This window comes from Gambusia affinis, linkage group LG21 (genome assembly GCF_019740435.1).
Source record: "Gambusia affinis linkage group LG21, SWU_Gaff_1.0, whole genome shotgun sequence".
Classification (NCBI taxonomy): domain Eukaryota; kingdom Metazoa; phylum Chordata; class Actinopteri; order Cyprinodontiformes; family Poeciliidae; genus Gambusia; species Gambusia affinis.
Window position 1 is genome coordinate 1,031,241 of NC_057888.1, and position 14,381 is coordinate 1,045,621.

Sequence of the window (14,381 nt, forward strand, 5' to 3'; positions counted from 1 at the left end):
AATTTTCTCGACCTTACGGCGGGAAGAACCGCTTCTGCCATTCGTGGTCTTTATGCGCCACCCTGTGGTCATTAAGTGTACTGCATCCATATGCTCTGTATTATCACTTTGAGTGCCTAGTTCTCACCTATATTATCCTGTTATTACTTGCTACTTGCAGTAATTCTGTTCCTTGTTACATTAATGTTACTGAGGTGTTACATAATTGCAATTACAATTATATATATTGTTAATGTAACTGGATATGTATATTTGATTCCACCTGAAACCGAATATTCTGCATACATTATAATTTGTATATGCATATGTGGAATTTAGATGTACAATATTCTAATTACTCTTTCTGTATATGTTTATCTTGCAGAAACCACACACGTATCCATACACACTCACACACACTCTCACATGATCATCAATAAAGTCCGTAATAACACCTAAAGTCGCAGCTGTTCTCTGACCGGAGCACATAGTCAGTGAGGGAGCGACTAGCTATCAACGCATACGTCCGCAAGTGGTCCTTCGAGCCGGATTAAGCTCCGCCCACTGCGCTATGGCGACCTTCCCAGGTGAATACGGAGAGGACAACATCCAAGCCCGTCCTCAGAGAATGAGACAGCTCCCACGGCATCTTGGGGACTACGAACTCGGTTTCCCAGCCAAACAGCTGTCCCCCTTTGATCAACATCTCCATCAGCCGACCGTGAGTCAACCAGCTAGACAGCTAGCGTCTGCCGACTTCATCACGCCTGTTTCAACTACAAAGTGCAAGCAAAGAGGAGCAATGGCATAGTATGGAAGCAGGCCACAATGACCTAACCAAACAACTACAGGAGTTGATGATCGAAATGGACAATGTTAAACGACTGTCCTACCCACAAAGTGCTCCAGTGTATCAGCCACCCTATCCTCCACAGTTCACTAGCGTGCCAAAGCTAACCCTGGACAGTCCTGCTAGCAGCCATTGGTCAACACCAGTACACAGCCCCACTCGCTACACTACTGTAGTTGATGGAGAGCCCCCACAGCAGCCAATGTCACAGCACAGCTCCCCATCACGACAGCCTAGTCTTCAACTGCAGACCGGGGAGCCAGGTACACAAGACCAAGCCATGCTTAGCCAGCCAGTTCATCAGGCCTCGCACAAGTAGTTGATAACGGATGGATTTCCAATCCCATCTCCGTCCCCATACTCCAAATAGACAGAATGGACAACTGCTATGGTCTGTGTCACAGCCCATTATGCCTCAGGCTCCGCCAACACAGCCCATTAACCATCTACCTCCTGTCCAACAGAGTAACCCTTTCCCTCATCCTCCTTTCATATATCAGTCCTACCCTCAGTACCCTGCCTATGCACCTGCAGTTCAACACTACCAGCATTACCCATCAGTCCTGCCAGCTACACAAATGACTACAATGCTAACGCAAACACCTAACAGGCAAACCGTCCTACCATCGGAACCTACAGCTCCTGGCATCTTGGAAATGGCCATTGCCTCCTCCTCACATTCCAAAGCCCAAGCTTATCCCATTCAGCTCTGGCAAGGAGAGTGACTTCATAATGATGAAGAAGGGACTGGACAGTGTGCTAGGTCCACACAAGCACCTAACCGAGGACTACAAGTACCAAGTGCTCCTCGACCTCCTCAAACTACCAAACGCCTATCAGGTGGCAAAGAGGTATGTCAACGACGACGCCATACACCAGTACTATGCACGCCCTTGAACAGCGCTACGGTCAGCGCGCCAGCTTGTCCAAGGAGAGCTGAAGGCTATCCTGAACTCTCCCCTATCAAGCCAGGTGGCGACAGGCCTTTGAGGACTTCTCACGCTGTCAGCACCTTAGTGGGCCTGCTAAGTACTATCGATGGTTCCTCTCGAGCTGAGCTGAGATGTGGCTCTCATGTGGACACACTGCTGAGCAAGCTGCCCGCCACCTACAGAGACCGCTTCGCAGAGTATTGCATAGCTAAAGGGATCATCCGCAGTGGCAGTGACCGGACATACACACTCCCTGATTTTGCAGATTGGCTGGACGCAAAGCACAAGCTATTCAGGTGGCAAGACGTGCTACAGAAGCATCCACACCTGAAGTCACTCAGCCCGAGCGCAGGCACAAGACCGCTAAGAGCCAACCACTTAAGTCTGCTACTATCTATGTGACTAACCAGCCTGAGAACTCAAAGCCACCACAAGGTTCTGCTATCTTCCCAGCCAGTTCTAATCCCGGCCAAGCATCCAAGAAGCGAGAGCGCTTTAAGCCCTATTGCCCTTACTGCTCCAACCAAGAACACTACCTCAGTGCCTGTACAGAGTTCGCTAAGCTCAGTACAGCTGAGAAAGGTACTTGGATTAAAGAGAAGAGTAAATGCTGGCGATGTGGGCGTGGACACAAGCCGGAGAGCTGCACATTGAAGAAGCCATGCTCCACCTGCAATGAGCAACACCTTCTTGTTCTGCATGAAGTGGCCACCAAAGCCTGCCAGAGCCTTTTCACAGTTGCTACATCTTCCAGCATGGTGTACGTCAGCCAGTCCAGTCACTCTAGCCGTGTCATGGTGAAGGTCGTCCCTATCCAGCTGCACAGCGGAGGCAAGACGCTGGACACTTATGCCGTACTAGATGACGGCTCTGAAAGAACCATTCTCCTTCCGGCCGCTGCCAAGTATCTTGGCCTGCAGAGGGAGAATGAGGTTCTATCGCTTCGCACTATAAGACAAGATGTAGTGAAGCTTAATGGAGCGTCGGTGTCATTCGAGGTATGCAATTCTAACAACACTCGAGCGAAATACACCATCAGTCATGCCTTCACCGCAGATGAGCTCAGTCTTGCAGAACAATCCTGCCCTGCAGAGATGCTCAAGAGGAGATTTAACTATCTCCGTGGAGTTCCAGTGCGAAGCTTCAGCTTAGTTCAGCCCTTACTCCTCATCGGCTCCGATCACCCACATCTGATCACTCCTGTGCGTCCGATACTGAGAGGACCTCAAGGTAGTCCAGTAGCTGTGTGCACTCTGCTAGGATGGGCCATACAAGGACCGACCAACTTCCTGCAAGCCCCCTCCACAGAGACGTCATGTCTCCAAGCAGCATTCCAGTCTCCCAATCAAGATCTACATCAGCATGTTGAGATGCTCTGGCAAGTCGACACCCTGCCGTTTCGTTCTGAGAAAGAAGCAACACGCTCCAAGCAAGATCAGCTGGCTGTCAACACACTGGAACAGCGAACTGTCCGTGTCACTGTAGATGGTATAGCTCGCTACGCTACACCTCTACTTCGCAAGTCAACAGCCCCTAAGCTACATGCACTTCCACTAGCAGTGATGCCCTTGCTACGAGCCACAGAGCGGCGGCTTATCCGCAACCCTGATCTGGCTAAGGTCTACAGAAGAGATCCACAGGTTGGAGAGAGCTGGATCGTTGCCAAAATCAGCAGCGATGATGCAAGCCAGTCAGAGGAGTCCTGGTACATCCCGCACCACATGGTTCACCACAACGGAAAGCCAGAGTGGTGTTCAATTGTTCGCTCAAGTACCAGCAGACTGCCCTCAACGACATCTTACTTCCTGGACCTAACCTTGGAGCCTCGCTGCTCAGCGTGCTCCTCAGATTCAGAGAGTACCCAGTAGCCATCAGCGGAGACATCCGTGGGATGTTCCATCAAATCCGGTTACTTCCAGAAGACCAACCACTCCTTCGTTTCCTGTGGCGTGACATGGAGAAGGAGCGTAGCCCAGACATCTACGAATGGCGTGTTCTACCTTTCGGGACTACCTGCAGTCCGTGCTGTGCTATATATGCACTACAACAGCATGTCAAGACCAACAGTGCCAGCAATGAAGAGGTCCTGAACTCAGTCAACAATGCCTTCTACGTGGATAACTGCCTCCAGTCTGTCTGCACCCACAACAGGCCAGACAGCTGATAGACAAGATGAGAGCCCTGCTTGCTGCTGGTGGATTCGACATGAGGCAGTGGGCAAGCAACCGACCAGAAGTAATCGCCCACCTTTCGTCAGAGGCAAGGTCTGAAGGCTGCGAGCTGTGGCTAACAGCAGAGAGAGCGGATCCTCAGGAATCAACCTTAGGTCTACGGTGGCACTGTCCCTCAGACACACTTGGCTACAAGTACCGTCAACCAGTTACCTCCGAGCCTACACTGAGGAACGTGTACAGAGTCCTAGCGTCCCAGTATGACCCACTAGGGTACATTATTCCGTATACCACTCGTGCTAAGGTCCTGATCCAAGCCCTCTGGAGGCACGATCAACAGTGGGATGAACCCATCACCGGAGAACTCCTCTCAGTGTGGCAGAATTGGGAGATCGAACTTCCTCACCTTCAGCATGTCAGCATGCCACGCTGCTACATACCTGTCACCGCGAGTGCTGAACCGTCTAATGTGTCCCTACATGTCTTCTGTGATGCGTCAGAGAAGGCATACGGATCCGTTGCATACCTCCGTATGGAAGATGCAGAAGGACACCCACATGTGTCGTTCGTTATGGCACGATCCAGGGTCGCACCACGGAAGCAACTATCCATGCCTCGCCTGGAACTCAGCGCTGCGTTGACAGGAGCACAGCTCGCCAAACTACTGCACTCCGAGCTCACTCTAACTATGAGTCACACCGTCATGTGGTCAGACTCTACCACGGTGCTCAGTTGGATCCGGTCTGACTCAGCTCAATACAAGGTGTTTGTTGGAACTCGCATAGCGGAGATCCAAGAACACACAAACACTAATGACTGGAGGTACGTTCCCTCCGACCAGAACCCAGCTGATGACATCACTCGGGGGAAGTCACTACACCAGCTCGCTCAGCCTACCCGCTGGAACAATGGTCCTGCTTTCCTGTATGAATCCCCCAGCCAGTGGCCGGAGAACTTGGTGGCGAAAGCAGAAGATACAGTAGAGCTCAGGAAGTCCATGTTCTGTGGTCAGGTTACAGTCTCTGACACCTATCCTGATCCACTGCAGTACACGACCTGGTCTGACCTAGTAGATGCTACTTACCGGTCTCAACACGGGGCGGCTGTGGCTCCTATGCCCGCTTCAGCTCGCATCGAGACAGAAGTAGCTCTCCTGAAGCGGGTGCAAGCAGATAGCTTCCCTGAGGAACTCAGTGCTCTGCAACACGACCGCCCAATCCGACCTAGCAGTCGCCTCAGCTCTCTCTCACCAGAGTACGACCAGATACTTGGTCTGATTAGAGTAGGAGGTCGCCTCCGCAAAGCTGATGATTTACCCGAAGACTCAATCCACCCGGTCGTCCTAGCACCAGAGCACCCCATCACTCAGCTCCTAGTTAAAGACTTCGATGATCGTCTCCTACACGCTGGTCCAGAGCGAGTCTTCGCGGAGATTAGGAGGTCATACTGGGTCCTCAGAGGCCGCCAAGCTATCAAGAAACACCAACGACACTGTGTTGAGTGTCGCAGATGGCGAAGTAAGCCTACGATCCCCAAGATGGCTGATCTACCTGCTGCGCGTCTTCGTATTAACAAGCCACCATTTTGGTCCACTGGAGTGGACTGTTTCGGCCCATACACTACCAAGTTGGGACGGCGGCACGAGAAACGTTGGGGCATCTTGTTCAAATGTCTCACAACCCGCTGTATCCATCTTGATCTGATGCCAAGTATGGACACGGACTCCTTTCTTCTTGCTCTCCGCCGCTTCATAGCACGTAGGGGCAAACCCTATGAGATACTCTGCGACAGGGGTACCAATTTCCGTGGTGGTGAGAGAGCTCCAACAATCCTTTGCCGCACTTGAGCCATCGCTCAAGGAACAGCTGGCCAAACAGTGCATCCTATTCAAATTCAATCCCCCTCTTGCTCCACACTTTGGAGGAGTGTGGGAGAGGGAGATTAAGTCGGCCAAAGCCTCTCTCCAGACAGTCCTGAAGGACCAAGTTCTGCCAGAGGAAGCTCTAATGACTGTACTCATTGAAGTCGAGGGCATCCTCAATTCTAAGCCCTTAGGCTACGCATCTTCCGACTTGGCCGATCCTGACCCGATTACCCCCAATCTCCTCCTCATGGGACGACGAGATGCTTCACTCCCTCAGGCAGTTTACGGCTCCAGTGATCTACTAGGACGACGTCGATGGCGGCATAGTCAGGTACTTGCCGACCTCTTCTGGAGTCACTTCATCCGTAATTACCTGCCTGGCCTACAGCCACGCCAGAAGTGGAGAACTACTACCCCAGACCTGGTAGTGGGCACCGTCGTCATGGTGCTCGACTCACAGCTCCCAAGGGCGCTATGGCCCGTTGGGCGTATCACCCGTATCATCCCCAGCGACGACGGTAAGGTGCGAGTTGCAGAGGTAGACATCAAGGGTAACCTCTACACCCGTCCCGTCGCCAAGTTGGTCGAACTTCCAGAGATGCCTGACGACTGAGAACCCAGCTGTGCCGATCCAGCAGAGACTTTCCTGGTCTACGTATTCGCTCCACGAATCCGGGGGCGGCTGTGGAAAACTCCTGCTGGAACCTGTGTCGTGACATCAGAGACGCGTTATTAGGAACGCATTACCGCAGCGCCTCGCACATTCATGACCGTTGACTTTCAGTGCTTCACTAGTAGACACTTGCAGCTCTGTTCCAGCACCTCACTAAAATGTTGAACTCTTTGTGTGTATGCGTGATGCGTTGATGACAATGTAAGTACATAATTCGCCGTCTGTTTGTGTTTACTACACGCTGTTAGTTCGGTAACTGTGTAACCTTAGTTACCGCGAGATACAATGTATTCAGACGAGGAAATGCCGAACTAACGTTCATTTCCTGGTTTACCGTTACAAGAATAGTTCAGTTTGAGAGCTGTTTAGCAGTACTCCGAATTGTAGTGTTATTACTACTGTTCTGAAGATGTTTAGGACGGTAAACTAGCTTCCAAATGTAGCATTGAGCGTTTATGGAGCCGTTATGTTCGAGTGGATAATAATTTTCTCGACCTTCGGGGAAGAACCGCTTCTGCCATTCGTGGTTTTTATGCGCCACCCTGTGGTCATTAAGTGTACTGCATCCATATGCTCTGTATTATCACTTTGAGTGCCTAGTTCTCACCTATATTATCCTGTTATTACTTGCTACTTGCAGTAATTCTGTTCCTTGTTACATTAATGTTACTGAGGTGTTACATAATTGCAATTACAATTATATATATTGTTAATGTAACTGGATATGTATATTTGATTCCACCTGAAACCGAATATTCTGCATACATTATAATTTGTATATGCATATGTGGAATTTAGATGTACAATATTCTAATTACTCTTTCTGTATATGTTTATCTTGCAGAAACCACACACGTATCCATACACACTCACACACACTCTCACATGATCATCAATAAAGTCCGTAATAACACCTAAAGTCGCAGCTGTTCTCTGACCGGAGCACATAGTCAGTGAGGGAGCGACTAGCTATCAACGTACACGTCCGTCACACTAGTGATGTTACGTGATGAGCCGAGGCTTCGAGGCGTGTGTCGAGTAATGGAGGGGGCGTTTCCGTAAAGCGCGTATCGAGGCTTGCTTCATTTAGGGGAGGAGCCGAAAACGATGACGTCCAAAGCCTCGCTGCCCGGCTGTACCACGTGACTGCTTCGGGAAATGGTTCAGATTTTGGCGCGGGGTTTATAAACCCCACAGGCTCAATTCAAAATGTGGGTTGTTGTAGTCGAGTTGCGGTCAGTTGAGAGAGTGGATAGAGTTTTGATAGTTTGGATTGTGGTTATTTAGTTTGAGACAGGTAGGGAGAATAAATAAATAAACACTACAACTTCCCCCACCCAATAGGGCAGTTTCACTAGGAAGTCATAGGAAAGCACGGGCCGCCGCACGTCGTCCACAACTCCTCGTCCTCTGAGAGAGAGATAGAGAGAGAGAGAGAGAGAGAGAGACAGAAACAGAGACAGAGAGACACAGATACAGAAAGGGGGAGAGAAAAAAGACACAGGCAAAGAGAGAGAGAAAGATATATAGATCTAGAGATAGAGAGAAACAGAAAAATAAAAAATAGATATTTACAGAGAGAAAGAGATAGATACATACAGACAGAAAAAGAGAGAGAGAGAGAAAGATATATAGAGATAGAGAGAAAAAATATATATATACAGAGAGAGGGAGACACAGAGAAAGGAAAAAAGAGAAAATCCTATCCTGTCCCACAGCTATCCTATTTTTAATTTTAATTTTAATTCTAATATTAAGGATACGTGAGTTTTCACCACTTGATTTAACTTGAGTTACCTTGAACTCCAATACCATCATCACACAAATCATAAGCAGATTTGCTCTGGAATAAGCAAGGTATTGATCTAAATGAATTTTTCCCCCCTTCCCCCTTTATTTATTTTTCTGGGATTAATATTTAATGTTTTTAGACTTTATTATTTCAGGACTTATAATTGGGTTATTTATTTAATTTGAGCTTTTTACTAATAATCTCACTATTATAAATAGGATTGGTTAGTTAGTTTTAAAGTTCTTAATTTTTATATTAGGATTTTTAAGATAGCTGTGGGACAGGAAAGGATTGTTTTGTATATATATTTCTCTCTATCTCTATCTCTATATATCTCTTTCTCTCTCTCTTTGTCTCTTTTTTTCTTCACCTTTTGTGAAGTCATTCCCAAGAGCCATAATAGACAAAAATTCAATTCATCACACGTGTTAAGATACAGCTGGTTGTGATTATACACCTGGCCAGTAGGTGGTTTCGTGTGCACATGAAGCCTCAAGAAATGAACCCTTTCTCGAACCAGTTGGCTCAAGTGGTTCAATGCCTCATGAGGCTTCATCTCACCATCACTACTTAAAGCCCTAACCCCTGACCTCTGACCCCATCAGAGGAAAACTGAGTGGAAGGACGACCTGGTGGTCCTAACTGATCTTCACTGTTCATGTTTCAGTCGTCTGGGTCAGAACTCTGCAGAACCTCTAAAGGTTCTGATGGAAAAATGAACTTTCTCAAGAAACAGATGTTGCATGGAGTTTGCATGTTCTCCCTGTACATGGTGGGTTCTCTCCGGGTTCTCCGGGTTCCTCCCACAGTCCAAAAACATGACTGTCAGGTTAACTGGTCTCTCTAAATTCTCCCCATTTTATAAATCCATAACTAAAATGGTTCTGCTGCTAAAACCTTAAAAATGTTTAATATTCCATAAAATGCATTTTTTCTTGCTAATCCTCAGAAAATGAAACTCATTTATTAGAATCATCCCACAGAGATTTATAACAAAACTTTATTTTGAATCATTTTGATAATTATCACAGTTAATGAAAACGTTAATTAACAGAAACTCCTGGTATCAAACGCTAATCAGCTAATTAATTCAACACCTGCAAACGTTTCATCATGTTCTGGTTTCTGACACCGAAAACCCAGAAAACCCGAAGTTAAACCAGAACCAAACTGGATTTTCATGATCCGCTTTCTGAAACGTGGCCGCGCCCAGGACTCACCTGTAGAGACACTGCGCATGCGCAAACGTAATCAGCTGATTTATAGAAACCGAAAGTATTTCACTAACAGGTATCCTTCATTTCTGGACTCCATTTTGTGGCGCAGACTTCAGCAGTCGGTCCGGTGAGTTCTAACTTTCTATCCAACTGGTTCCGACCGGAGAGGAGCGAACAAACCGAACCTTTCAGTAGAACCGACCGAACCCTTCAGTAGAACCGAACCCTTCAGTAGAACCGAACCTTCGTCAGAACCTCCTGCTGTCCAGATATGGTCTCTGGTAGCCAGAAGAGGCTGAAATGTGATTTCTTGTCAGATATTTCGCTGCTCTGGATACAAAGTTTTTCTTCTCCGCTCAGAAAAACGTTTAGAAAAGTTTCCTTTGATCCTTCGACGCCCTGATGACGCCATTCCTGATGACGCCATTCCTGATGACGCATGCGCACTGCGGCCTCCGCTTCCTGGAACCAGGGGTGTTCAACATGCGGCGCGGGGGCCATTTGTGGCCCTTTGAATAGTTCTGTGTGCTTCTCAGGTTCAGCTAAAACTTTTAATAATGCTTAGTGAAATTTTCCCAGAGAATTTAAAAATAATTAAAAATGTTAAAAATGAGCTACAACCAACTTTATAAACTTTTAACTATTTGAATCTTTAAATGTTTTTGTGCCTCAGAAAAAGTTTTTAAAGTCAAAATGACAGTAAATGAAGGATTTATTATCTTTTAACCACAGACAGCTGGAAGGAGCCCTCAGAGATTATAAATGGTCTAGTTAAAGTAAATCAGGTTGCTGTGCTGTTTAAATCTGATGACAAAGTGAAACTGGTTCATCTTGTTTTCCTGTTTCTCTCCAAACTGCAGCCAGAGGTTCCTGGTGAAAAACAAAGTAGTTTCTTCCTGCAGAGCCTTTAAATTTCTGCTCATTTATTCTCATCCTGATTAATGAGGAAAATATCCTGTAAAACTCTCCTGGTTCCTGGAAAAGGTTCTGGATCAGAAAGTGTCTGAACCAGATCCACTCTGGAAGGAAAGGAAACTGAACAAACTGCAGTTTATTCAGGAATGTAGTTTATTTATTGTTCAGTTTTTACTTTAAATGATTTTTTCTATGTAACAATTTAACGTCTGTAGATCAGATCTGTTGTTCTGGTTAAAGGGGAACCAGGTTCTGATCCATTTAGTCATCTAATGTGATCCAGCTGATGAGCTCTGCTCTCGATTTACCTAAAGAAAAAATACAATATTTATTTTACATGAACTAAATAACCTGAATAAATGTAAAATGTTTGTGGAGCCGTTTTCTGTCCAGATTCGATGGTTCATCATATTTTTCTCTCAGTTCTTGTTTCTAGTTTCCTAAATTAAATGTTTAAAAAGCTTTTGGTTTGTTTCTCTGATGATGTTTAAGATTTATTGGTGTACCTAATAAAGTGGCCGGTCCTTCCTGCAGATATTTAGTTTCATCATCCAGTGGAGATTTTGATGGTTTTATTCTGGATTATTTTCTGTTTTATTTAAAGTTTTAATCAGAGATTATAAATTCTGTTTCTCCACAACATTTTATTGTTTTTATGAAATCAAATCATTTAATGTTTTTGTCCCTGAATGAATGAAATGAACACATGAAGTTACATCTTGTCACCATAAATAAACATGAATATGTTAAACTGATTCATGTTTCATTTGCATCAAACTGAGAATAAATTAGAAAATAAAAATAATTTCCTGTTTTTTCTCTGGTTTATATTTTTATAAATCAGAGGTTTATAAAAATATAAACATATTTTTATATTAACATGTTTAATATTCATCATTAAATTCATTAACTGCATCTTTTCCTCTATAATGTTTATTAGTTTAGATTGAACTCATGAATAATTAATGATAAATCAGAATGAACCAGGATCATGTGAAGATCTTATTATGGGATGTTTTCTGTTTCTCCAGCCTCTGTGACCTCTGACCTCTGAAGTAACCAGATTTCTGCTTCCAGGTCAGATGAGCTGCTGATGGGAACTGAAATCTAAAGAACCGTTAGAGATGGACTCTGATCCAGACGACCTTGCTCCCCCTGCTGGAAGGTCAGAGAACTGCTTCCTGTTCTGATGCTTGGAAACTTTAAACTTTCCTCTTTAAAAGTGTTTCTGTCATGTTGTGGTTTTCTGGGTCCAGATCAGATCAGATCTCAGCTACAGGACCAGCTGTCGGGTTTAAAAACATTCTTTTTATTTATGAAGGTTATTTAATAGAGACAGTCTTTAGCTAACTTTATATTTTCAGTTCAAACTTTCTAACAAACTCTCCTACTTCCCTCTATCTTCTTGGAAAAATCAGTTTTGTGACGTTATTGTGACCAGAGACGATATTATTAGAGTATCACACGATAATATCACTGGATCTGACCCACAAGCACAACAACGTCTCCAACACGCATCATGGTGCACAAAACCAGCACCAGCCTGAACCACATGAATACAGGCTGCCTGCACATGATGCACACGGCGAAACACTAAAACAGCAGATCTAATCCGCTTGTTGTCATCACGCTGTAAATTATTCTTATTATGTTTCCGTCAGATGAATTGGCTTTTTGGGACTTTATCATATTCAAAAACTCACCAAACTTGGTGGAGATGTCAAGACTGTGAAAAATTTACATATTTTAATGTTGTGTAAAAATCTCAAAAGAAACGGCTCAACAGCGCCACCTGGCAACTTTCAATAAACCGTCCGCATTGACCTCACTTATAAAGAGAGGCAACCAGAGACGCTGTGATCCATGGGAGGAGGAGGACGGAGGTTCCAGGTTCAGGTGCATCTGAGACGTCCAGAGGAGGAGAAGAAACAACGTTTGCTTCATTTCTTCTCTTCTTGGTGAAGCTTGACTAGATTTAACTCCCATCGTCTAAATGCAGCGTTCAGGTAGAGCGCAGCAGATGTTACGGTCGGCCAACTGGGTGACCCGTCGGCTCTTCAGTTCACGTCTACAGACAAACCGCCAAGTAAACAAAAGTAAACAGAAACATTTAGACTTATGATGGCTATGTGTCCACTCACACAGACTCACACAGATGTTTGATACATCATACATGTTTTCACACAACATACAAACTTTTTCCTGCACAGTTTTAATAGTAATGAGGGTTAGATAATAAAGAATCCAATAACAAGATATATTTTTTACTTGAAGAAGAAACATCAAGATGCATACAATCGTTGAGTCTTACAGCTGCAGGCGATACTGATGGTGACTTGAAGCATAAAAAGTAATTCCTGAGCAAAGAATCGAATTATTGACTAGTAATTCTTCAGACACTGAGGAACCAACTGGACATGTTTAATTCAACCCAGGAGATGATGGTCTTCCTGCTCTACTGGCCAGTTTCTAGAGCAGCTAACTGGGTGAACTGGAAGTGAATCCCATGGTGACTGAGTGTCTCTGGTTCTCTCTCAGATGGGCTTCACAGCAGAGGAACCTGTGTATGAATCCAGAGGAGAACAGAGCAGTCTCTTCATCACCCAGCGGCGTTTCTATGAAGAGTGATCAATCTAAAGGTCTTCCTGTAACCTTCAGTAATCATCCTGGATTCCCAGACCAAAGGTAAGTCGTCTGTTAACAAGAAATATTTACATTTACCCAAAAATGCAGCATAAACCTAAATGAAATTGCTCTCAAAGAAAACTATAAATCAGTTAAACGTTGCAGAGCATGTTTCATTTAGTCCTGTGTCAGACTGCTGCTGATGAGAATTCGCCTTTAAGCGGGACTTTGATGCATAATTCACATTTTTTACAATTTGTGCTTCCATTTGTGTTTCTACGTCTATTAAAAACAGCCCAAGGCCTTAAAAACACAACCCAGCATTTAATAAGCTGTAAGTTAATGTTTTTGGTATTTTTAAAATGAGCCGTTTCAAATCCTTCCAGAATATAGCGTACAAATCAGCAGGTACTGGACGTTACTAAGCAACCCCAGTAAAGCCTAGCTTGTTAGCTGGCAGCCTAATCTAAGCCCAGCCCGTTATCAAAGAACCACAGTAATGCTAAGCACATTAACTAACAACCTCAGCGATGACCAGCACGCTAGCCAGCAACCTAATCAATGCCCAGCGCTCTAACTAGCAACCAAAGCAATACCCAGCAGGTTATCAAACAATCACAGTAAACTTAGCGCGCTAGCTAGAAAACTAAGCGATGACTAGCACGCTAGCTAGCAATCTAATCAATGCCCAGCGCTCTAACTAGCAACCAAAGCAATACCCAGCAGGTTATCGAACAATCACAGTAAACTTAGCGCGCTAGCTAGAAAACTAAGCGATGACTAGCACGCTAGCTAGCAATCTAATCATTGCCCAGCGCTCTAACTAGCAACCAAAGCAATACCCAGCAGGTTATCGAACAATCACAGTAAACTTAGCGCGCTAGCTAGAAAACTAAGCGATGACTAGCACGCTAGCTAAAAGCCTAATTAATGCCCAGCACGTTAGCTAGCGACCTACGCAATACCAAGCACACTAGTTGGCAAGCCCAGCAAAACACAGCGCTTTAGCTAGCAATTTAAGTAATGCCCTGCAGGCCAGCTAGCAGCCTAACATATGCCCAGCACACAAGCTAGCAGCCTAAGTAATGCCTAGCACGATAGCTAGCAACCTAAGCAATGCCCAGCGTGTTAGCTATCACGCTACATAATTCCTAGCATGCTTGCTAGCAGCCTAAGCAATGCCAAGCGTGTTAGCTAGCAACTTAAGTCATGCCCAGTGTGTTAGCTAGCAACCTAAGCAATGGCCATCGCATTAGCTAGCAACCTAAGTCATGCCCATCGCGTTAGCTAGCAACCTAAGTCATGCCCATCGCGTTAGCTAGCAACCTAAGTCATGCCCATCGCGTTAGCTTGCAACCTAAGT

General features: G+C 45.4%; 1 protein-coding gene and 1 long non-coding RNA gene across 39 annotated transcripts in view; one reads left to right on the top strand and one right to left on the bottom strand.

Moving 5' to 3' along the window:
* Positions 1-14,381, top strand: part of LOC122824368 (NACHT, LRR and PYD domains-containing protein 14-like) — a 155,583-nt gene that overhangs the window by 93,847 nt on the left and 47,355 nt on the right. For 4 of the 38 annotated variants that reach the window (XM_044104929.1, XM_044104937.1, XM_044104930.1 and 1 more), the window contains exon 6: positions 12,932-13,078. The exons of 32 other annotated variants lie outside the window; for them this stretch is intronic. In XM_044104929.1, the coding sequence (XP_043960864.1) occupies positions 12,932-13,078 (147 nt within the window). Of the gene's footprint in view, positions 1-9,330; positions 9,606-11,470; positions 11,559-12,931; positions 13,079-14,381 lie in introns of those variants that run through there. 2 more of the 38 variants (XM_044104941.1, XM_044104942.1) reach the window with 2 other exon arrangements.
* Positions 9,598-11,105, bottom strand: LOC122824491. The gene is made up of 2 exons (XR_006369511.1): positions 9,704-11,105; positions 9,598-9,663 (listed from the first exon to the last, which is right to left on the bottom strand). It is a non-coding gene; the product is annotated as an uncharacterized LOC122824491 (long non-coding RNA).